Raw genomic sequence first — 23,423 nt, 5'->3', positions numbered from 1 at the left:
GATAGACACAGAGACATAGAGATAGACACACAGAGAGACACAGAGACATAGAGAGATACACACAGAGAGACACAGAGACAGAGAGATATACACACATATAGACAGATAGAGACATAGATAGAGATAGACACACAAACATAGAGAGAGATACACATAGACATATATATATATATATACACATATACATATATATATACACACACATATATATATACACACACATATATATATATACACATACATATATATACACATATACATAAATATATATATACATATATATACACATATACATATATATACATATATATACATATACACACACATATATATATACATATATATATATATACACACACACACATCTATCTATATATAGATAGATCTATCTATATATACTGTATATGTATTAAGGATGCATGACATATCAGCATTAACATCGTCCAATGTTAGTAATTGTTTAACATTTCTTCATATCAGTGCATCCCTAATTTATATTTATTTATATATATATATATATATATATATATATATATATATATATATATATATATATATATATATATATATATATATATAAAAAATAGCACCAAAACCATTTCTATGTTTTTAATTAACATGAACAAGCCAAGGAGTTTACTAAGAACACTTTTATTAAAGAGATCACAGGTAGAAAAGGTCATCAGCAGAGTCAAAGACGACATTTCTCTATCATAACCGACTACTGCTGACAACCATTCAGTCCCGCAGAAACACGTTCAGGTGAACTCAAAACCGGGTCTGTTTACTTAAAAACAATATTATTTTAAGAGGATATGCATTTCATGGAACAATGATACTTTTGCACATTGCAGGCTTAAGCACACCATTACAGACGAGTGCTGCTTGTTTGTACTGTGGGACACGGACACATCAACAAAAAGAAAAAAAAGTGAATGCACGAGTCAACGGGGAAAGCGGAGCGGCCTCGAGATGCCGAGACCACGATCACAAAATTTATCTTTAATATATTCATTCTACTGAAATAAATGCGTGCAGTTCTGACTCTTACAGCGCTGGGAATATGAACGCAGCAGGTAGGAATCGGTCTGATAGGATCTTCTTCCGATAAGGGTTAGGAAAACGAACTCTTCCACCGAAACATTGTAATTTCCCTGCTGCAGATGTGGAAAACCCATCCATGCTGCGTTAGCGAGTGGTGTGTGTGATATAACGCCTCACAAGATGGTGAACGTAACCCAGGTGACCCCGTAAACTCCAGCGGAACAACTGCGGAGCGGCAGACACTTTTACTATGTGTGAGAAACTTAGAAACTGACATAATTGGAAGTTTGTCAAACGTCTCCCAGAGTTTTCTGACGACGTTACTGGAAGAGAGAGCCACCGTTTCCGAAGCAGCACGTTGCTCGTGTCCACAGCCTACGACGCGTCGAAGGATTTCTACAGGAACCGAAACACGTCGGCTGATCAATGCACAGATAGCATTAGCTCATCTTTAATGGATTTAGACCCCCCCCTCTGTTAACTCGCTGTGAGTCTGTACATATGTGTGTTTATTTAGAGAAAGGTGACCAGCAGAGTCTTTCAGTTCAAACAGGAAAAAAACCCAAAAAAACAAGAAGTCTTTATTCATACTGTCGCACTTTCCGTACAAATGTTAAATTTCCTTATTGGCTCGGCAAAGCGTTGTTTTGGCAACTGCTTTCAAAACTCCCCGTGTCGACCGCTCCCTTCTGCCAAAAACCCGCTCAAGGATCAAACTTAAAGCCACCGCAAAACAAAAGATAGGACAGCTCGCCTGTCAGTGTCTGTCGTAGGTCCATGTCCCATATGTAACTGATACTTCAAGTATTTTATTTCGTTTTTCTTTAAATCTTTGTACTACTTTTCTGCATGACATGCAAAACGCTTCGGAAGCCAGAGGGGATTGGCGGGAGAGGCCATAAACACCTGGGGTGAGGTGACGGGAGAAAGGAAGGAGGATGAAATGAATGTTGATGCCATACTGACTGCGTGGAAATGCATGAATGGGCATCAGTTGATGACTGGTTTGTGAAGGTGGGGGGGGGGGGGGTAAAAAGGGGGGAGAAGGTTATCCGAGTGAGGCAGCAGAAAGGATGAAGTAGGGTTTGAGGGGGTGGAGTGGAACGACGCCCCCCTCTGTGTCCTATCGGTCCATTTCGTCCAGCAGGGGCGTGGCGTCGCCGGCGAGCGACATGGGCGTGCTCTCGATCATTGGGCTGGGCGACGGTCGGGGAGTCATCCTCTGGGATTTCTTCCTGTCCTCTGCTTCTTTCTCCTTCAGCCACTGCTCGGCCATCTTGCCCCAGTCGACTGCTGAGGAGGAGGCGCCGCTGCTGCTCGGCCTGTAGGGAGGACAGAGGGGGGATGTTGAGATAAGCTGGAGGTTTTGCCGCCACCTAGTGGCAGAACACCAAAACGATCGGTAGCGCTTCGGTTAATAAAACAGGGTTCCTACAGCGTAAGGCAAGTTAAATTCAAGACTTTTTAAGACTTTTTAATGCCACTTGAAATAAAAAGTTAAGACCAACTTCACGATAAACAAGATAAACCTGGTTGCGACAACTTTACCCAAATGTTTATTTTCACATAAACCATTACTTTCTGGCTCAGTAGACATGTTAATGATTTTGAAAAACATTCCATATAGGAAGAAAGCTAAAAAACACACAAATTACAGATATATTTTTTAACAACTACTGAACTGAATTCACAAACTTTGTTTTGTTCCCTACTAAAATAAACTATAAATCAGTTTTTAAAACCACAACATAAGCAGTGCCAACTCTTTTTAACAGCTATAGTCCAGCTGCAACAGTTTTTTTTTGTTCCGCTATCGGGACGGAACCAATAATGGTTACATTGAGCCGTTCAGTAAATTTAAAAAAAATATATAATTGTGTCAATTATTTTACTGTTTGGTAAGGATTACAAAAATACAATCCTATTTATGACCTGGTAACAATTTTAAGACCTAAGAAAGACTGATTTAAGACATATTAATGCCAATTAAGGCCATAGTTTTATATTATAGAATTCAATGCCTTTTAAGACTTTTTAAGGATCCGCAGGAACCCTGTTAAACTGACTAGAGCACAGGGACATATTGCAAAATAAATCATTGTAAATTTTAGAAATACGGGTTTCTTTTCAGGAAACCAACTCACTTTGGCTGTGGCGGCGGCTGCTGCTGCTGCGGTGTCCGTCCGCGGGACGAGGTGGAGGACGACGGCGTGCTGGAGGCGTGGCCGTGGTGACCGCTGGGAGGGCCGTGGTGGCTGGGAGGCGGCAGGTGCGGGTGGGCGTGCACGTGGGAGGACTGCGGCGTGGAGCCCGGGTACTGCGGCGTGCCCAGGGGCTGCTGGCTCGGCGTCGTGTAGGAGTAGCTGGGCGTCATCAGGGGCGTCGCCATGGGCTGCTGCGGCGTGGCGAACACCTGTAGGGTCCAAAACGACTGGCTGCTCAAAAAGGAACCGAGGATTTATTTCTTTGACAGATGTTGGCTGAACTGCAGCTTCATTTATTTCCAAACGACTCGGCTTTCAAACTTAAAAGGATGTAAAAAAAAAAGTTTTAGCTCATTCCCACAACTACTCACTAAACTCTTACAGATAAAGTTTCACTTCCTGATGGAACTGAGCTGTTTTAAGAAGGAAATTATGTAAATTAACAGGTGTAAAGGTGACATCTTCTCTAAGTCTCCAGTTTGCTATAATCAAAAGAGCTCAGACCGTCTTCTATCTTCTATCATCAGACTCCGGCGTCATAAAAACCCAGAAAAGAAGCTGTAGTCAGTATGTTAGGAACGTTTTAAGCAATAGTTACGTGATAAGCAGATGAGCTCCCTCCCCCGCCTCCCGTGCTGCCGCCGTAGCCGTACTGGCTGGAGCCCCACTGGGCCGGCGTGGCGTTGGGGTTCTGGCCCTGGCCCGTCACCGCGGCGATGGCGTTGAACATCTGGGAGGTCATGTTTCGTGGCAGGGCGTTCACGGCTCGAGTCAAGTCTGAGGAGGACAGAGAGGGGGTGTGTTACAAAAAAAAAAGACAATTTGCACCAAAACCGAGGCAAGATCTAAACGTGGATAAACTATACTCACCTGCAATGTTAATATTGGCTGGAGTGGCATTTAGGGACGCAGGGGTTCTAGTTCTGCTGCTGTTGGTGGGAGTAATGCCTTTTATGGAGGGGGAGAAAATGTTTTAGTGCTCTAGAGCGCAAATAAGAGATGTATAAGGCTCTTCCAGTGCAAGTTATTGCTTTCATACCTGGCACAGGCTCCTGATAATGGTCCTTAAACCATCGGAAGAGTCCATTCACTGTAGGAAATATCTGAGAACGGTAGCGGAAGCCATCCGGGGTGATGGTCACATATTCAATCCTAACGGCAGCGGGGAAGAAAAACAATGACTTTCAGCTTTAGTAGTTTTATGTCACAAGATATGCTAGAAGTGGAGTTTTTACACATACTGATTTTACCATTTAAAGAATTTTCCCCCTTATAATGTTTTTACTTTTTTTATTTGCTGCGCTTCAATGTTTCAGACTAAACAAATTTTACTATTAGAGAACCACAACCCGAGAAAATAACATTTATGAATGACTGTTTTACATAAAATGAACAACTTAAATTAATTTGAGCCGTCTACTTGTATTAGGAGGACTGCTGAAGGATTACTGTACTGCCCTCAGAGGTACAGCAAAGTTAAAAGCTATTCTCCAGGTTTGTCAGGTCCAAAGAATCTAATCAAGCAGTAACTTTTTAATCAGAAACCTCATTAACAACTCCACAGCTTGTCTTTATGTTACTGTGGATGTTTACTCTGAATGGTTGCATCTGGCTGGCTGTAAAATTTAATTTAGTTAATTTCAGACGTAAAGGAAAACTCTTAATGTAAAGAGCCTTAAAGTGATTATTTTATGATTTGGCACCAAGCAAATAAACCAAAACTTAACTGAAAAACGCTTGAATGCAGAAAACATGCTACAATTACATGGAAGTTGCATGTTACAGAACATGGTAAGTCAATGACAGCATTTTTTTTTTCTTTTAGTGGCGGATTAATTCCTGTGCCTTAGTTTGCCAGCTTCTGATTCCAGTTCTATGTCGACATTTTTCAGTTCACATTTGTCTCCCTTTCTCAGATCAGCTTATAGTTTGAGCCTAAGTGAGCCAGATTTGTTTCCAGCTTGTGTTTCCTGAAGGCTCACGCTCACCATCGCCAATATTTTCCCCTCTCAGTTCTTATATCTCATCTTCCAAAGCTTTTTCCTCTTAAATGCACACATTCACATTACACCCCCTTTTTTCCATCTCTGTTCATCAAAGTAAATCCTATGCCAGGTTCTGGCTTCAGGGAATCAAATATAGTGCTTTTTAAATGCGATTTAAGGTCATAATTTTTTTTTTGTAAAATCAATTTAACGGCTTTTAATGCTTTTTAAAGACCAGTGGAAACTCTGGACAAGAAATGAGAGTAAAAGACGACAATTCGGCTTACCGAGGTTTTCCTCGAGGCTGGTAGCCCAAAATAAACTTTCCAGGCAGGTCTTTACAAGCTGAAATAAAGTAAGGAATGAAAGTAGGCTTCTCTCGCTTTGACCGGACCAACAGCTCCTCCATTTTCTGTCAAGGACCAAACAAAGGCATGAGAGTGTTCTGCGAGTGAATCTGACAACGGTTTTATGAGCCAAGCAGAACATCTTCACATACCTCCTTGCTTCCTCCGTTGCAATCCTGGAAGTATTTGTGTCCCAGCAGATCCCGGGCAAACGAGGCCATTGGCTGAATGTACCGAGCCGTTATCTCATCTAGATCTTCGAATTCCTTCAGGGCGTCACAAAACACCGCCATTAAAGATCTTTCCAAACATTTACGGCGGTGGGTCGGTCGAACATGAAGCGAAATACAAACGCAGCTCACTTCGTTATTGATCCAGAGCGTGTGGCCCAGACTGAAAGCGTTCTCCTTGCCCTCTTCTCTGACGTCCACATGCTGGTAGATGCCGTCAGCCACCTAATAAAAAGGCAAAGACACAAACAAACGAGGACGGTTTGGGAAAATGGCCTCATTTTGAATGTTGGCAAGATTTTACCAGCTGAATAATTTGCAGTTTAGTTTTAAATTGTGATTTTAGATCCACTTATTCTTCCAATCTGTATTGCTTACTTTCCAGGTGACGGTTAGGTGGTTCTCCCCCTTGCTGCTGGGCCTGATGATCAGATCTCCCTGGTCCAGGGTCTCCATCATCTTCTCCGCCTGGCTAAAACTGATGTTGTGGAAGTTGGGGTGGGCGATCACACGCTTTATATACGCTGAGGAGACAAACCGTTAACGCATTAGTAAAGATTAAATAGGGGGATGTGTAATTCTTTTGAATTGTTTTTAACTATTTGACTACACTAACGCGTGCGTTGCTGTTTCTTTTTGAGCTCTTCCTCCAGTTTCTGGTCCTCGGCCTCGGTGTCGAAGTCGTAGTAGCTGTCCTTAGGAAGCTTCCACTCGTTGTTCTTGTCCATCAGATCTGAGGTGCGGCAGGTGAGGTCGACGCTGAACTTCTCAATGTCGATCTTCATGATTCTGCAGTGAACCGTCATGCCCACCTGAGGGGCAGATGGAAAGCAGGACAACCAAGCGTTACGCGTGTCCCCCAGAGAAAACGTCCAAGAAATCACACAAGCTAAAGATTTATCAGGACTGGTTGGGGGAATAAAGTATAAAAAGCATAAATAAAGTATTTTTTTTTTTTTTGCAGGTGAAGTAAACAAAAAGTCTGCGGGTTTAAAATAATCAACCAAACATAGATTGACCTTGACCCTCTCCTCGGGGTGTTTGACCACTTTGTCGCTCAGAAACTTGGTGGGAATGAAACCTTGGACGCCGTTATCTAATCTGCTCCGGACCCCGATGGCCTGACCTGGACAAGAGCCGCTGTCGAAGTGATTCCACACCTAGAGCAAAGAGAAAACGTCGAGAACAAACATTCAGCTCCGAGAATTCAGCTGTTTTCTCACAGCCAGGGGGCCAAACGGAGGAAAACTGATCGGGTACCTCACTCAGCTCAGGGAAGTTGTCCTGCTGGCAGAAGGGACACTGCCACAGGCCTGTAGCGTCATTACGAATGGCTTGGTCGTAGCTCTCTCCCTGAGGCCGCCGGTGAGCGATACCCGTCACTATGCTGGTTATTAGCTTCCCTGGAAGAAAAGAAAAATAAAAAAATGCAAAAAGTGCCACATCAGGTTTAGCATTTCTACTGTTTACTGATCTTTATGAGTCTGTTTAACAAGTCAAGATGTACTCTAATGCGGTGTGTTACCAATATAAAAGGTCTCTGGGGTTTCCTTGGTGAGCAGATTGAAGACCTCCTCTGTGTTGGGAACTCTGTAGGCAACTCTGAGGTCTTTGTACCTGCAGCTCAGCTCTGCCCGGATGTCATAAAGCGTAATCCCCTTGTTGCCGTAACCCTACAACGATACGACAGAACAAGAGATCAGCCCTTGGCTTCATTTCACCTGGACAAAGCGATGCAGGACACATTTTTACCGACAGAGCAACACCTCTCACACCGACCTGTCTCTCCAGCTCCTCAGCGAAGGCATCCAGGTCCAGATCCTTAAGGCGCTCTGGATTTTCCAAGATCTCCTCCAGCGCTCCAGCTGGGTTTGCGTCTTCTGCAGACTCGTCATACTCGAGGGCATCGACAGCCATCTTGCGAGCCCACTCGTACGTCTCAGGGTGGACACGAGAGCCGTCCAGGACCTCTATGTAGGAGTCCGTACTGCCATGGGGGTCAGAGAGAAGATGATGAATAAAAAAAATAAATCTATCTATATATGGGTCCAGCCACTGCTGTAATATTGGTACAGTGCCCTCCAAATAATCTATATGTCTTGAACTTTTACCCATTTTGTACGATTAAGACCAAATCCTCCACCAAATTCCAAGTGATAGACCCATGATATATGTTTTTCAAAATATTTCCTCCTAAAATCTGAAAAGTGTGGCATTCATTTGCATTTGGGGCTGTGACTAGGGGTGGGCCTGTAACATATGATAACAATTTGGCTTTATCTTGACAACAATAAATTACAATTAGTGGGATGTCTGAAAACCCCAAAAACTGCCACTATTGTCAGGAATGTTACTTTCTATTATATTCTATAAAATATTGCCATTTTCTCCACTTTTGGTTTCTTGAGAGGCTCAATAAATAACTTCAAAAATACGGTTAAATGCAGATACTGTGTGCAGTTTAGTGAGAAAAGAAAAAAAAAAAAAATCACACTTTTATCTAACTAGTGTCCTGGTGAAACATAATTAGAATTTTGTTTTAACTTCATACTTTTTAAATGTGTTTTTTAAAAGACATTATTTGTGTTTATTGGGCTGTAATTGACACGCAGTTACAGCCATAGTTAGGAAAGAGTGTAAGAAGCTGTAAATAGTCTTCTATCATCACTTTTATCACAGTAGTATCATAATATAATAATTCAAAGTCCATGCTGCCCACTAGGGCTGAACGATTTTGGAAAATATTCTAATTGCAATTTTTTATCTTAATATTGCGATTTAATGCGAAAACAAGTAAAGTTAGATTATCTCACTGCTGCAACTGTCTTCCCTTCCATGTGGAGGCAAACCCACTTTAAACATTTTACCGACACCTAAAGGACGTGTCTGATTCCCTAATTGTTACATAGCCAAAAATTGCAGACATCTGCGATTTGGAAATTGCGTTTTTTAAAATCGCGATTATATTGAAAATGCGATTAATTGTTCAGCCCTACTGCCCACCCCTAGCTCTGACTGAGGAATCCACTGCAGGGGCTGGATGTTAAGGTACCGACCTGTCCCCGAGTGACGCAGTGTCAATCTTGATGAAACCGGCGCAGTTGATGAAGACTTTGGGTCCCATGTGGCACATGGTGACCAGCTGCGTTCTGTTTTCCAGACGAGTGTTGTTCTGCTTTAAAATCTGCACAAATACAACAACCAAGCTGCTCAGACGGTCTGCATAAGACGGGCTGTGACGTTTTCACAGACGAGAACAGGAGAACCCTGACCTTGAGGAGGTGGGCGCCCTTCCTTGGCCCCAGGCCACAGACATACTGCACCAGGCTCTGAGTGTGGGGGTGGGCAATTGCTCGGTTCACGTCTACGCCGACCTCGTTGACCCGGTTGATGAATTCGCAGTAAAGGGCGTTGAGCAAATCCTCCTTCACCACGTGTTCCTGAGACAGACCAATGATTTATAGAGAAGTGTTTCACTGTTTAGATTTAGCATCAGTCTGGGAAGACAACAAGTCCCATAATGATTTCAATGTTGCATTCATGATAGACCCTACTGGAACAAAAGCATAGCCAAACCACATTATTAACAACGGTAGAAACATGTGCAGTTATCTGGAAAAAACATAAAAAGCATAAAACGATGAGCCTAAAGAAAGCGTCCTCAGTACACATCTGCATTAAAGCCCATACTGCAAAAACAGAACTAAAAATATGTAAAATGTTCTTAAAATTTGTGTATTTGTCCTTGATTTGAACAGGTACATTAGATGATTTGCCAATGGAATAAGATTTTTGCACTTAAAATAGGAACAATCATCTCCATCATCTTATTTTAAGTGCAGGATGTCTAATTATCGTATTTTAGGGGTCAAAATACTCATTCCATTGGCAGATAATCTTATTTACCTGCTCAAATCAAGGACAAATACACAAATTTTCAGAACATTTTACTTATTTTTAGATCCGTTTTTGCACGGTGCCTGTTGAAGGTCTCACCTGCAGCGGGTGTAACTTGAGGCAGAGGATGTCTTCATCGGTGCTGCAGACCTGAGCGTACTCTATCAGCGGATCCTGGATCTTCCTGGCTACTGAGACAGCTTGCCGCAGCAAGGGAGGGTAATCCCTGAAATCATTCTGCAAAAGCAGCACGGTTCTGATGAAAACAAGGAACACAACAGCAAAAAAACAAACAACTGATGGGGTTCCCTCTGCAGGATGACCCAAAGTGTCAGGAGTTCACCTCTGACTTCTTGCTGTTCATGTACAGCGTGGCCAGTTCATTGTCTATCAGCTCCACCCCCACAGCCGGCAGAGAGGACTCCTGCTCAAGCTCGCTGATGGTCCTCTTTATGTCCTCCATGATCATCTGAGCGTCTCTGCACAAAAAGGCACAAATTCAACAACTCAAATCTGCCATAACTTCTAATAAGGCTATTTCTAATTTACCAATAGACACAAAGCGTTTCCCAACTTATTCAAGTTGGCTGCCAAGGGTGGTGGCATGGTTAAAAGAGACATTTCAATTTAGGATACATGTGGAAGCTGCTATTTTTTATAATTTTGGTTGTGTAACTCGCCACAACACATCTGCAATGGCACTAAAAGGGCAGATCTTTGGCATTAACTCAGATGTTTGAATAAAACACAGAAATGTTAGGAATGAAAATTAATCTTTTACACACGATTGTGTTATTAAAGTGCTCACAACTATAAATTTTTAATACTTTGTTAAAAATTCATGAGCTCCTGGGCATCAATAGACGCAGGATTTCATTATGTGCATTGATTTGCTTCATTTGTAGGTGTTTGAGTCTCCAGTAACCCTCGGCCACTGATGAATGTGTCATTTCTTTGCTTGGATAAGCTCCTGAATTGGTTTAGTTTAGGTTTTGAAGCCATCAGACCACCTCTACCATGCTTGGGAGATGATGGAGTAATCTTTAATTTATGAGCTGCTAAAGACTTTCTCCAGTCAACATCATTCTGGTAGACATTGATATCCGATAATTTAATATGACCTAATTTTTATTCTTTTTTTTTTTTTTTTTACTTTTTTTGTGTCTGAATGTGGACGTTTATAATTTAACGTGGGCTTTTGTTCATCAAGAAAGAAGAAAATAAAATATTCTGACAGTGAAGCAAAATGGTTTTACTGAACAGCTGAACATAACTTGATTATAAATGTTAAATGCTGTGTGGGAAACACAGATGTTCTAAAATAAAAAACAACAAATTCTTACCGATTTTCCCCAGCAACAGCAACCACATGCGGCTTCTTGCTGGAAAGAAACCTCTTGAGATTTTCTACGTCATGAGCCTGTGGATGACGGAATCATAGAAAAGGGGAAATGTCTCAAAAATCCATTCAGATGTCTGATTCGAGCATCTAAACAAGAAAAGACAGTTTTTTTGCTTTTGTACCTTCTTCTCTCTCTCGTCCTCCCTGAAGGCGTTCCTCCTCTTCATGAAGTAAGGCAAACGAAGGAAGTCCACCACCTCTCCATCCCCGTTGATCAAAGCACAGAAAACCGGTGTATCTCTGTCAGAGGAAACAGTTTCTACAATAAATCCTTGAAACTCTTTCACACTACCTTTTCCTCTTTCTTCAAACCTAATCACTCTGCACATATTTTTTTGTTTTATACAAAGGATCCTGAAATCTTAAATGAATAAAGAAGGTATAGACTGTAGGACACAAACCTGCTGGGAGCATAGGCCACACCCAACACGCGGATGCCTTTCCCCTGGCTCTCATCCATCAGGTCATCATCTTCCTCCACCTGCTGGTCGGGCCTGTAAGGAGCCACCTTCAGCCAGTTGTACAACCGGCGGCAGCAGGACTTTAAAGAGCAAACAAAAAATATCATGAGTTGTGAGGTTGAATATATCTATAAAAAAACAACACAAAAGTTACTCAATGTTGTGCGTTTATCATAAAATATATATATAATATATAGGCAAGCAGTTTTCTTTGATGGTAATCTGTAAATCCTGCTGATTAATGTCAAATCCAGTGAATCAGATGAGGATTTTTTTTCCTCTGGTTACCTTTACGATGCTCTCTTTGGCCTCAGTGACCAGTTTGCTCTTGAGCTCCTTGGCCATCTGAGGGTAGAGGAACTGATTGAGAGCTCTTTCTATGGCCAACGTCCGCTGCCTGTTCCACTCCTGCACCTGGTGGCTGAACTCGTCCCTGTAGTAAAACTGCTTGATCTCATCAAAGTACGTCTGGTCGCCAGCATACCTGCAAAACGGATGGACTGATTTTTAAGTAATGGAGTTTACTAAGAGGAACGATTTAAAACAGCAAAAAAAAAACTGCAGCTAGAAACTAAACTCTGGGAGATTATGCTATTTATTAATGGGGCTTCACCTCTAAAAGTTGAGTTTCTTTGCGCTGCTCTTCCATAAAAGCTGCACGATGTCGGGGAAAACATATAGTTGCCGTACTAAAGCTGAATATTACAATTTTAAATACATCTCCCATTCTCCAGACTCCTTCCTGTCATTGGCTTTTAATACGCTAGTCACAAAATATTCATGTGGTGGGTTTAAACTGAAGTTACCAGCAACATTTATTACTGACATTCAGGTAGCGGTTGCCTAACATTTGAGCTGGGATATCCAACCAAATACTGACGCTCAGACAAGTCAGATTCTTTGAATGCAGGAGAATTAGCAGCTGAGATCAGGCCCTGATCCGTTCAGCAGATTCACAGAAACCTCACAATTAAGCTGAGAGTATATCCCTAATTTACGAATCAGGTGACGTCTGAGGCCAATTTGTTAAACTGCATTTTTAATTAAGCATATCAGAGTAAAGGAGGGCTTGTTACTATATTATTGACTTACCCTTTGACACCTATTAGATCAATGCAGATTTCAATGGAAAGAAGCCCCTCCTCCTCTGCCAGGCACATCTTCAAGAACTGATCTCCATTCAGCTCTTTTACAGGCTTATTCTTGAGATACTTAAAGGAATAGCCAAAATGAGCCTCGTCTACCTCCTGTTGGAAAACAAAAGCATCAGTTAGGTCTGTTTAAGAATCCATTTTTTTCAATGGATCTTATTTTTCCCCCCCACATATCCACATTTAACACGTGTCTGTCCTGCTCTCGCACCTTTTTGCCCTTCTTTGTCGGTTTGATGTTGATCTTGGCCCTCTCCTGGAAGGTCTGACGGAGAACGTGCCGGACCAGGGGCTCCCGAGCAATCTGCATGGCCACCATATACCTGGTTCCTTCCAGCACCGCCTCCGGAGTCGGGAACTGACTGCAGATGTAATCTTTGGCCAGCTCCAACGGCTCGGCGGGGAATTGCTCCGTCTCGTGACGTTGGTAACTGTCTCTCAGATTCTCTCCGAATTGTTCTGGAGTCAATCCAAACTTTTTAGCCAGGCCATCTGTTGGAAAAAAATAAAAAATCAGAAGTGCCCCGCTGACATAAAAACTCGAGAACAGGTATGTGGTATGTGCAGCAGGAAGTGTGACTAACCGAGCCCAACACTTTGACAGATGCTGTACATATCCCTACGAGATGCCAGCTTAAGGTCAGGTCCTTTCTGCTCCTCTTCCTCTTCAACCTCAAACTCCTCCTCCTCTCCTAAAATGTCAGGTTACAAAAAGTGAAAATCCAGCTAACATAGCTTCAACTTACAAGAAAATAAAACAAATAAAACAAATAACTGTCATCCTTCTTACCATCTTCTGAGACTTCTTTGATTTTCTTGAGCTTCTTCTTCTTGGATTTTGCAGAGTTCTGCATCTTGGGGATGTCTCGGCCATAGTAGAGCAAGAAGTGATTGTATACGTCGCTCAGCTCTTCAAGAGTCTGCACATCCTTCAGCCTATAAAAAAAACACAATAAAAGATGCTTGAATTTAGCAACTGAAGGGCAAAGAAGCATCTTTTCCTGCCAGCAGAGACATGAAGCCGTACCTCTCCATGTCAGCTGTGTCCAGAGGACGAATGCCATCAGCCAACGGCTTGTCAGGGTCCGCGGATATCTGCTCAAACTGGAAGGCCTGCATCTTCTGGAAGAGGCGGGTCAGGTTCTGCTTACGGGTCTTCAACTGAGTCCACTGTTGAGGGGGAACAGAACCGTTAAGTCAACTAAATCAAAGGTACTGGTGCAAAAACATCTCCCAGTTTTGAACCGGATCCTTTATTTGAAAACATAACATACTTAATAGAAGTGCAGCGATTATATTGCTATTGTTAAAAACCCTTGACATCATGTTGGCAGAGTTTAACAAACACATAACTTATAGTAAAATAAAACTATGTTGTGTGTGTCACAAAAATATATACTATAGTACTGTACTAAAACTTTATTCCTTTTAATGTGAACCCCCTTATTATTTTTGTTATACATATTTTTAAATCTGACCAGGAACACGAAGCACAGAAGTAGATTATTAAAACTTCTCTCAGTTGTTTTGTTGGTTTAAAAAGAAAACCAAATTCCCAATGAATAACAAGAAAACTACGAAATAAAAACTATAATTATAATTGAGCCTATTTATGGCCCTTTTCCATTAGTACCATATCAGCATGGCCCGACACGGTTCCCTGGTACCAGCCTCTCTTGTGCTACCTTTTTGGCCATTAAATGTGCTGTGTACCAAATAACCATACATATAGGTTGAAACATTATGTTAAACTTGTAATAAATTGTTTTATAGAAAGCTTGACTAAAGAATACCTTTTCATCCCACTGCCACACCTTCCACAGGTCATTGATATTCAGCTCTGGCTCCACATATTCCTTTCTGTAGAAAGCTATGAACGGAACCTGAAAACAGAAAATCATCAGCTGGATTCTAGATTTGAACTAAACAAATGTAGACAATTCAGAAATGATTTGACACTTCATAATCAAATGAAAAAAAAAATTTAAATCGCACCTCAAACTGTTGATTTCTCATGAAGTTCAGGGCCTCCTTGATTTTGGCGATGGTGCTGGGCCCTTTCCTGCTGAAGTTTGTTGTCGTTCCTCTATCAAGATAGTCGGTGCTTTCCTTTTGGGGTCATCAAGGAAACATTATATTATTTATTTTTGTCAATAGTTACGTCCGCAAAAAAGAAGATCCAACCCAAAAACTGAACTAAACAGACACGTCTAAAAACATGAGTCGGTGTCAGATTCTCGCTCTATGATAACCTTGAGCAAAAAATACCACAACAAAACTTTAAAAATAAAATGTATAACCCCATTGGTTTGATTTGAAATAAAAATGCTTGAAAGCAGCAAAAAAAAAAAAGTGTAGAAATGTTGTAACTAATAATGTATAACCGCGGTATATCTTGATACTGGGAGCCATTCCATACCCAACGAGGTCTGTAGTGATGCTTGTACCTGCATGGAGATGGTAAGAGTGGAGAAGCCGTGTCTGAAGATCCATTCTGCTTCTTCTTCCAACTCATCATCCTCAGCGGGTTTAACAGGTATTGATCGCAGCTGCGGAGCAAAAAAGAAGCAGATCCAGCTACAGGGCCTGGGCCAAACGCTCGTGTACCAACACATAACCAGCAGGACATACCTGGAACCTCTCAGGCATGTCGGTGGACCGGATCTCGTTGTCCTGGTCGGTCATGTGGCTGCTTTCAAGCTCGCTGGGCTCATAGAGCTCAAAGATGCTCTTCCTCCCCTGCCTCCTCTTGGTCTGTTTCTTGGGTCGGTCCCAGCCCTCTTCGTCTTGATCCTCCTCTTCCTCTTCGCCCTGGTCATACGTGTCAGCGTCAAAGTCAGCGAAGTCAAAGTCTCCACCAAAAATCTCCTGGGCCTCCTGGAGGGCTCTGAAAAACGGTGCAAAAATTTATCAGTTTTCATTCCTTTATTCAGGGTTTCCTGACACTAGCTTTTGACACTGACTGACTCAATTAATACATAAAACATGTAAAGATACCAATGCATCATGGATACACTGCAAAAACGGAACTTGAAATAAGTAAAATGTTCTTAAAATGGGTGTATTTGTCCTTGATTTGAGCAGGTAAATAAGATGATTTGCCAATGGAATAAGATTTTTGCACTTAAAATAGGAACAATTCATCTCAATCATCTTATTTCAAGTGCAGGATGTCTAATTATCTTATTTTAGAGGTCAAAATACTCATTCCATTGGCAAATAATCTTATTTACCTGCTCAAATCAAAGACAAATACACTAACTTTAAGAACGTTTCACTTATTTTTAGGTCCATTTTTGCAGTGTAAATGGTTTTCTGGGAATATACACTCATGTAATTGAAGCAGAAATTCCAACACTCACGCGTCTGTGTATCCTGAGAACCTCTTTGACCTCTTCTTGGTGATGGGCTGGCCGTCATCGTCCACAATAAAATCATCGATATCTGTGGGCACAACACATGCGAGCGTTAGCACCGAGCGTTCGACTTTTAACCTTTACGTCAGTATTTGTTTTAGATGGATCTCGTAATCTTCTTGCCAACCTGACTCCTCGTCTTCGCCCTCTTCTTCCTCGTCTGCTTGCTGAATTGGTTCGTCAACAGCCTCGCCTTCCTCCAGCTCCCCCTCACCGTCCATGTGAAAGATCTCATCTGCGATTAAATCTTTCTCATCATCGTCGTCGTCGTCGTCCAGTGTCTTCAGACGGTCATATTTCTTCTTCTGTAAAACAAGTCGATCAAAGGATCACTTAAGCATGTCTGAGATTGTAAAAAGAGACAAAACATGCCCTACATTTACTGGAGATGAAGATAGCTACGACATATGTGGGAAAACTCTTATTTTCTTACCCTTCTTTTCACTTTTACACCAAGATTTTCCTCAATCAAGTCAAGATCATCGTCATCCAGGCAGTCATCATAAGCTACAAACACAAAGAAAGCTTCAGTAACAGGACATAAAGCCAGTGTAACATATATTCATAATTAAACAAATGGTGAGTACTTCATTATCTCATGTGTCACATCTGCTTGTTGTAAAACAATGTTAGGTTAGAGGATTTAAAGATATTAATAGTTGATCTGAACTGAAAAACAAGAAAAATACTCCCAGGAATCTTCATTCATTCATATATTAACAATTTAGAAATTACACAGAGGGACAATTATCAATGCTAACCGTACTAATTACTAAAAAAAGATGTTGGATACAAAAAAAGATGCCATTATGTTCTCTGCTTCAGGTCACAAAAATAGTAAACACCTACTTCTCTCCCAAACTCTCATATGCAGACAGTAAAGTTGCCACCGATAAATGAATAAATGAAAGTATTGTTAAATTACACAGTAATCAAGTAATTCTGCTGCAGGGTGTCGCAACCGTTTATATATTTTTTTACCAACATTTTCCCCTTCATAACAACCACAGGGTCCAGAGCAGCAGTTTGTTTTAATGACCATTATGTTCTCATTTCTGTTGTGTCCCCCAGCCCTTTCTCTCTTAGCGGCCTATAGTCCAGATATTGAAGCTCTGTAACACAAAAGAATCTCAAAATTGGCCCAGATTACTGAAGCACTTTATGTCCTTATTGATTTTTAAATGCATCTAATGATTAGTGCAAGAAACTGTGGCGCTAATCGTTTTAGCGCTGAATGGTTCAGTTTTGGCAAATATTTTAGTACAAAAATCAGGAAGAGAAGAAAACCTCAAAACTGGATCAGGGAATATGTCACATTGTTGAAAAATCTGGTTTAGAGGACATTTAACACATATTCAAGCATAAGAACCTTCAAGCATTTCATTAATTTTAATTGAGACCTTTTAAAAACAAACTTACTGCGCTTTTTGCGACGATGTTTCACTTCCTCCTCGGAGTCACTTCCTCCAGCACTTCCACTTTTTCCAGCCTCTTCTTCCTCCTCCTCCACATCATCTCCATCATCAATTAGTCCACGTAGATTTCCGTGCTCATCCTGCTCCTCGGGGTTCTCAGCATCCTCTTCTTCATCTGTTGTGAAAGGACAAACACGTCAGGTGCCCAAGGTCCCTCCAACGGCAACAACCAGACACATCCACAAAGCTACAGCTTTCAGATCTTACCGTCTTCCTCCAGGAACCTCTGGGTCTTCTTAGGTTTAAGGTCGCTCTCTTCAAACTCCTCCTCTGATTCCTCGGCCTCGCTGTCGATAAAGTCGGACATGGCTGCTGTTCCTGGGAAAACACAGGATGTTGTAGGAAGATTTCACCAACACAGTCGGGTCAGATTGGAAACAGATTCTCATATATATATACAGGGTTTCCCGCAGCGCTATCTTGGCGTGGCGGCCGCCTCGCCAAAGTCACGCCCCCGCCACGGCAACGTTCCCAAAAAAAAAAAAAAAAAAAAAAAAAAAAAAAAAAAAAAGTGTGACGTCAACACGCGCGTGCGTGAATGGCAGGGAAAAAACCCTTGGATACCCCCCGCTCCGCGACTCGGTCCGCGGAAAGCGTGTCGTCGCACCCCCCCCCCCCCCCCCGCTCCCCCGCCGCAAACTTACGCCTCGCCTAATCAAATTCCTGCGGGAAACACTGATATATATATATATATATATAATAATAAAATTTATAATGTGCTTTAATTGGTTTTATTTAAAAACAGAAATGGGCCATCTCTACCACAATTAAAATAACATAATTATCAATCAGAATTCATAACAATCTGTAACATTAATTTGTTTTTGATGCACACATTTCAAATTGGATTTAATTCCCACAAAATTTCAATGTGTGATGTGCAGAATGGAGAGTGATAATGTGTATCACTCTCCATTCTGCACATTATTAATCTGGGTCTCCTCCCATCAAATTCGTTCAGGGACAGGACGGACATTCAGCAGAACTTTACAAGCTGATTGGGTAAAGCGACACCTAGTGCCCGCCTACCAAAGGTTGGTGTTAGCCAATCATGGTAGCAAATTAAAATGCTGTAAGCAGCAGGCGCCATGAGAAAACGCAACAAGGTAAGCTAGTCAGGACACTTCCTACTGTTCTTTGAAAGAACAGCAGAAAGAATCGTGGATTCAGAGAAAACCGATGTGATAGCCGCAGCTACGTGTGCATCCTCCTGCTTATTTTGGGTTTGGCTGTTGGCTCGGCAGCTCTAGCTTTCATCCCAGCGTTATGTCCCGCCTTAAACCACAATACTGCAACGTGATTGGCCCGACCCGTTTTGGTTCTGTCCTGAACGATTGAGACAGGAGCAGGACAAGATGGATTCTCATGTGTTTGTGAACTCACAAATACCACGAGATTCAGCTTGCAGGCAAGGTTATGTGTTACTGTGACTGGAAATATTCCCTAACAATCAAATTTGTCTTTCTTGTAAATAACAATTAGCCAGCGTTGAGCCAGCTGACCAGCAGTGTGCATCTACGGGTCCGGAGTGACCTGCCGCATTATATACTGCTTTTTTCCAAAGACAACTACTGTACTTCGGGACATTTTCTGGTGTTTTATTAAGAAGAACTTAGATTTCGGCATACAGTTTCAAAACTACTGAAACTTTCATTCATACTGTTCCAACAGTTAAATTCCTTTTGATAAGATGCTAGAGAAAGTTAATCAGTTTTCTCCAGCTGATAACATATAATCATGTGAACTTGGGATATCTACGACAAATAAAATGTTTTTAGTTCAAATTTTCTTGATTTGAATAACAAAAAACAGACAGTAATACTTTATCTATATAGCACCATTCAAGGTAAAAAAAATATTACAACAGGTAAAAAATATGCAAGACAAAATCAGACAAAAGTATATTTAAACAGCTGGTGCTCGCTGCAGAACCACGGGGGTCAACCCTGCCCTGAACCAACCCCCCCCCCCCCCCCCCCGAAAGCAAAATCAATGTCATAAAACATTTGTGTCCTTGCACTCATTATCAGTTGTTTTTAATGGAGCTGTGCGCTTATGACGTGTTGTTATTTGTGTAATAGTTTTACACGTTTTAGGTTTTACATGAGTTATAAGAGAGGTTGAGAGTGGGCCTGGTTTAAGTGAAGGGGCGGGTGCTGCGTTGTGTTTCAGCAGGAAACCCGGCCAGTGAACGCAGCACACCAGTAATTCAGATGCATTAATCCTTCTTCTAGCCACCACCACACCACATGAGATAACGCCACACACGTCGCCTCACCTGCTGTCACACAGCGAGGCGATAAGCGTCTCAAGCACCAGGGAATTCCCCTGTCTCTTCTGCTCACCAGCTTACCAATTAGCAATCCCGCTAAATCAGGCCACCCTAAAACTTATAGATGCTAACTGACTATAGGAGACAGTGCCACAGGAGGCTGCGATCGACGTTTGGGGACCGCTGTAGTTATACAACTACGGTCACCTGAGGATGCAAAATTTTGGCTGGAGCAGGAATATCTGGCCCAGGGTTTAGGGTTGGGTTGACGCTAGTTGGGCAGGGTCAATGCTGGTTCAGGTCCCCTCATGGTTCCGAGTCTGCTGATCGCAGCTGAGTTCCTCTCCGAGGAAGGGAGCGCCAGATTCTTGGAGCCACAGATGAGAAAGCCCGATCTTGTTTAGTTCTCATATTTGTATGTATTTGAAAAATAAAAATAAACATTTCACATTCCACCAAGTTAGGTTTACATGAGAAGCAAGTCTTAGGGAAATGTGTACATTTATGTACAGGGAAATGGAAAAAGCTCCATTTGATCATTAATCCTACATTAATTTTTTTATACTCAACTGTGGTGAAACTGTTTAGAATGAATGCATACATTAACTTAAAATGCCAAAACCTTCCAGAGAATAATATTACATTTTATATTCTGGTATTCGGTTATTCACAACAAACCTCCTGAACGTTTAATATTCGCTTACAGCCGCCACAAACAGGTAGCGGGAAATCCCAGCGTGCCTGGCTGAGTAGGGCTGCAGTAACTGGGGATTCCCACTCCACCGTCTGGTTAGCTTAGCAGCTACGTCGGCCTGCCAGCTGAGCCCTGCTGCTCCAAAAACTCTGAAAGCAGATTCAAATAGGCTCATATTCTTGATGCACCGACTCCAGAGATGAACTGCTGGAGTGTACATTCTCGCTTAAAAAGATCTTAAAACTACTTTTTGTGACAAATTAAGTGTATAGAAATGATACATTTATACACTCATGTCCTTACTGCTTATGGTGGCAGAATGCCTTGCGGCACACAACCCTGCCCCTTTACTAATCCCTGGGAATAGTGAAAAGTTCTGCCAAAAAGCAGGTACTTTTGCCCACCAAAGTAAAACCCCCGGAAAGTGGAATTACCCTGGTAAATCTGCAGCCTGGGCTTTCCACAAGCAATAGAAAAGCACCTATATATGACAAAGCTTCACAATAAAATTTGATGTAAAGTGTTCTGAACTAAAACACTAAAAAAAAAAAAATTAAAACTGCTTATAGTATCCTTTCTTCAGTCCAAATCCTGGTTAATTTGTGTATTCATTCATCCCTGACGGTAAATTTCACAGAAGACATGAGTGCGTTGGTGATTGTATGATGAAAAGATGAAGAATATTACACCCACTACTATTTTCAATAAGAATGTTAACACTAAAGCTGAAGTTAAATCCACATATGTTGGCAAGGGTGAACTTCTCCAGGGTGTTGTTGTTGTTTTGTTTTGAAATTCAAATGTTTCAAATATAAACAAACCGTTTAAAACAGAGTGTACTTCATGTCTTAAGAATGGCAACATGTGCAAACTCGTAACATAATACGGTTTGAAATGTTCTTTGCCCATAGCGTGGTGTTATGTTTTCTTCTCCATTTAGACATATGCCTCGATGTAAGTAGCCTCGTGAGACCATCCTGATCTCGCGAGGTTTCAAGGTTTCACTCGCAGACCAGTCTGGATACTCTCCGTTAAAGAAAATTTGGAGCCGTTCACCAAACGAACGTCCAATCAGCGTTGGCTTTGAGGCGAGTTGAGGTGTGACGCAACGAGGAGCGACAGTTCAGTCTAAAGAACATGGCGGCTTCAGCCGATGAAACTAGCGTTAGCGTGGCTATCGAGCAAGTTTTATCGGAATTACAGAGTATTTCTCTGCTGAGCTAACGAGCCTTCACCTGCAACAGCAAGAGTAGCTTGGCTTGTGGTTGTGTTTTCGTCGTCGCTCTGTTACGAGCGACGACGAATCTGATTGGTTTATTTGGCCCGTCTATCACCAACATAGGCCAATCAGCTAACCAGTATTTTCGCCCCTTCCCAAAATTACTTCAACGGAAGGTTTCCAGATGGATATGCGGAGCAAATCTATCTGGCGGAGTCAGGTAACGATGTAAGCAAATTGTGATAAAATCCTGATGGGGATTCTACTGTAACGAAAAAAAGTATACATCTCATTTTGCCTATCCGTTGTCACAGTATCAGGATCTCTGACAGCCCTAATGTGTTTCTAAGTGCGTCTCTGATGTAATTTCACACTAGAAGATTGCATTTTGAAATAAAGAACCCAAATGTATCATAAATTCAACAATCAGACTATTTTTAGTGCATATATATATATATATATATATATATATATATATATATATATATATAGACCAGCTGTGATTTATTAAAATGTTTTAGTACAGTTTAAAGGAACAGTAATTGGAAATTAAACAATAACTATACAGGAAAAATGTTGACACCTTTAACATAACATTGGACATGGTAAAGCTTTTAGGCCTTGTATATAATCGCGAATACTACCAGCTTGTTTCGTCAAGCAGTTAGCGATTTTCACTCTTCAGAGAATATAACACCTGCGTTACAACAAGAACACTTCAACAATGCTTAAAAAAATGTAATACCAGTATGTCGCAGTGCGTACTTCCAACACCGTCGGAGATAACCACCAGGCAAAGTGCTTCCAATTCAATAACTACTAACATTAGTCATAGCTACACATACTATTACCTGATGAGGATTAGATATTTACCTTTTACAGGTGATATGTAGTACACTTAAAATGTTACAACCCATCTGAACAACAATATTTAATGATGCTAACACCACTAGCCAAGTTAGCACGTTAGCTGGTGATACAACGCTCTACGGTCAGGCATTTCGTTATTCTTACCGGTTTTATAGATATTTTACTGCCCGAAATGTTACAAGTAACAGTAAAAGTCGAGCTGCATCACGTTCGCGGCATCAGAAAATGAGCCACTGCCTTTGAACCAATCTTAAAGGCTACAACTAGCAAGCTAACGCGTTAGCATAGCGGTGCGCTAGCTTGAACAAAAACAAGCAGGGTTAGGTTTAACGACCATTAACAACACATCGCAAAGTGGACAACTTTCTGGAAAGTCAACAGTGAACGTGGACTTACACGTCTCAGCGTGGTGATACAGTCCGAATGTGACTTTAATAAATAAAACTGCTTTATGCTGTGTTTTGCGTTTCTGAGCTTACACTACTAAAAATGGCCGAGAACAAGCGGCGTGATGACAATTCCGCTGTAATGTTGATTTGTGCGTCCCGAAGAAGCTTCACCTTCTTCTTCTGTGTTGGTGGTAAACCAATCGTGGCTAATTAGCGCCCCCAAACGGACACTTGGTTAGAATCCAACAAAGTGGGAGATTATATTTATAGGATGGAGAAGGTGAATATTTAACTACCTTTTACTTCTTCATGTCCGTTTTTAGGCATATTCACTAAACAAGGTGGTGTATTTGTGGACGTTCATCAA

The 23,423-nt window shown here is 41.5% G+C and overlaps 1 protein-coding gene across 2 annotated transcripts; it reads right to left on the bottom strand.

Annotated features, from left to right (window-relative positions):
* Window positions 1-635: 635 nt before the first annotated feature.
* supt6h (SPT6 homolog, histone chaperone and transcription elongation factor) lies at window positions 636-23,211 on the bottom strand. Of its 2 annotated transcripts, none has more exons than XM_036142980.1 (37): window positions 23,064-23,211; window positions 17,820-17,930; window positions 17,557-17,727; window positions 16,571-16,644; window positions 16,265-16,442; window positions 16,084-16,165; window positions 15,353-15,608; window positions 15,169-15,270; window positions 14,717-14,830; window positions 14,515-14,604; window positions 13,749-13,891; window positions 13,512-13,657; window positions 13,306-13,413; window positions 12,933-13,213; window positions 12,663-12,817; window positions 11,859-12,054; window positions 11,511-11,650; window positions 11,232-11,349; window positions 11,051-11,127; window positions 10,051-10,186; window positions 9,807-9,944; window positions 9,083-9,250; window positions 8,867-8,994; window positions 7,590-7,797; window positions 7,336-7,483; window positions 7,071-7,213; window positions 6,830-6,970; window positions 6,427-6,622; window positions 6,189-6,334; window positions 5,943-6,035; window positions 5,733-5,846; window positions 5,521-5,645; window positions 4,288-4,400; window positions 4,119-4,196; window positions 3,847-4,025; window positions 3,189-3,457; window positions 636-2,366 (listed from the first exon to the last, which is right to left on the bottom strand). In XM_036142980.1, exons 2-37 carry the CDS (start codon window positions 17,917-17,919, stop codon window positions 2,168-2,170), a joined length of 5,253 nt encoding a protein of 1,750 aa, XP_035998873.1. In that variant the 5' UTR covers window positions 17,920-17,930; window positions 23,064-23,211; the 3' UTR covers window positions 636-2,167. The 2 variants fall into 2 exon arrangements, with proteins under 2 accessions (XP_035998873.1, XP_035998874.1); XM_036142981.1 differs by lacking the exon at window positions 23,064-23,211 and adding an exon at window positions 22,812-23,010.
* Between the last annotated feature and the right edge of the window lie 212 nt (window positions 23,212-23,423).

The sequence above is a fragment of the Fundulus heteroclitus genome, chromosome 11, assembly GCF_011125445.2.
Source record: "Fundulus heteroclitus isolate FHET01 chromosome 11, MU-UCD_Fhet_4.1, whole genome shotgun sequence".
NCBI classification, from domain to species: domain Eukaryota; kingdom Metazoa; phylum Chordata; class Actinopteri; order Cyprinodontiformes; family Fundulidae; genus Fundulus; species Fundulus heteroclitus.
Note: the sequence above shows the minus strand (reverse complement) of the source record. Positions and strands in the feature narration are given on the sequence as shown.

Excerpts from the sequence above, each read along its gene's own strand:
- supt6h (XM_036142980.1), bottom strand. The coding sequence starts at position 17,919 with ATGTCCGACTTTATCGACAGCGAGGCCGAGGAATCAGAGGAGGAGTTT. Across the intron at positions 16,166-16,264 it reads GGGCGAAGACGAGGAGTCAG|ATATCGATGATTTTATTGTG; the intron begins GTTGGCAAGAAG and ends TTGTGCCCACAG. Across the intron at positions 6,036-6,188 it reads ACCTAACCGTCACCTGGAAA|GTGGCTGACGGCATCTACCA; the intron begins GTAAGCAATACA and ends CCTTTTTATTAG.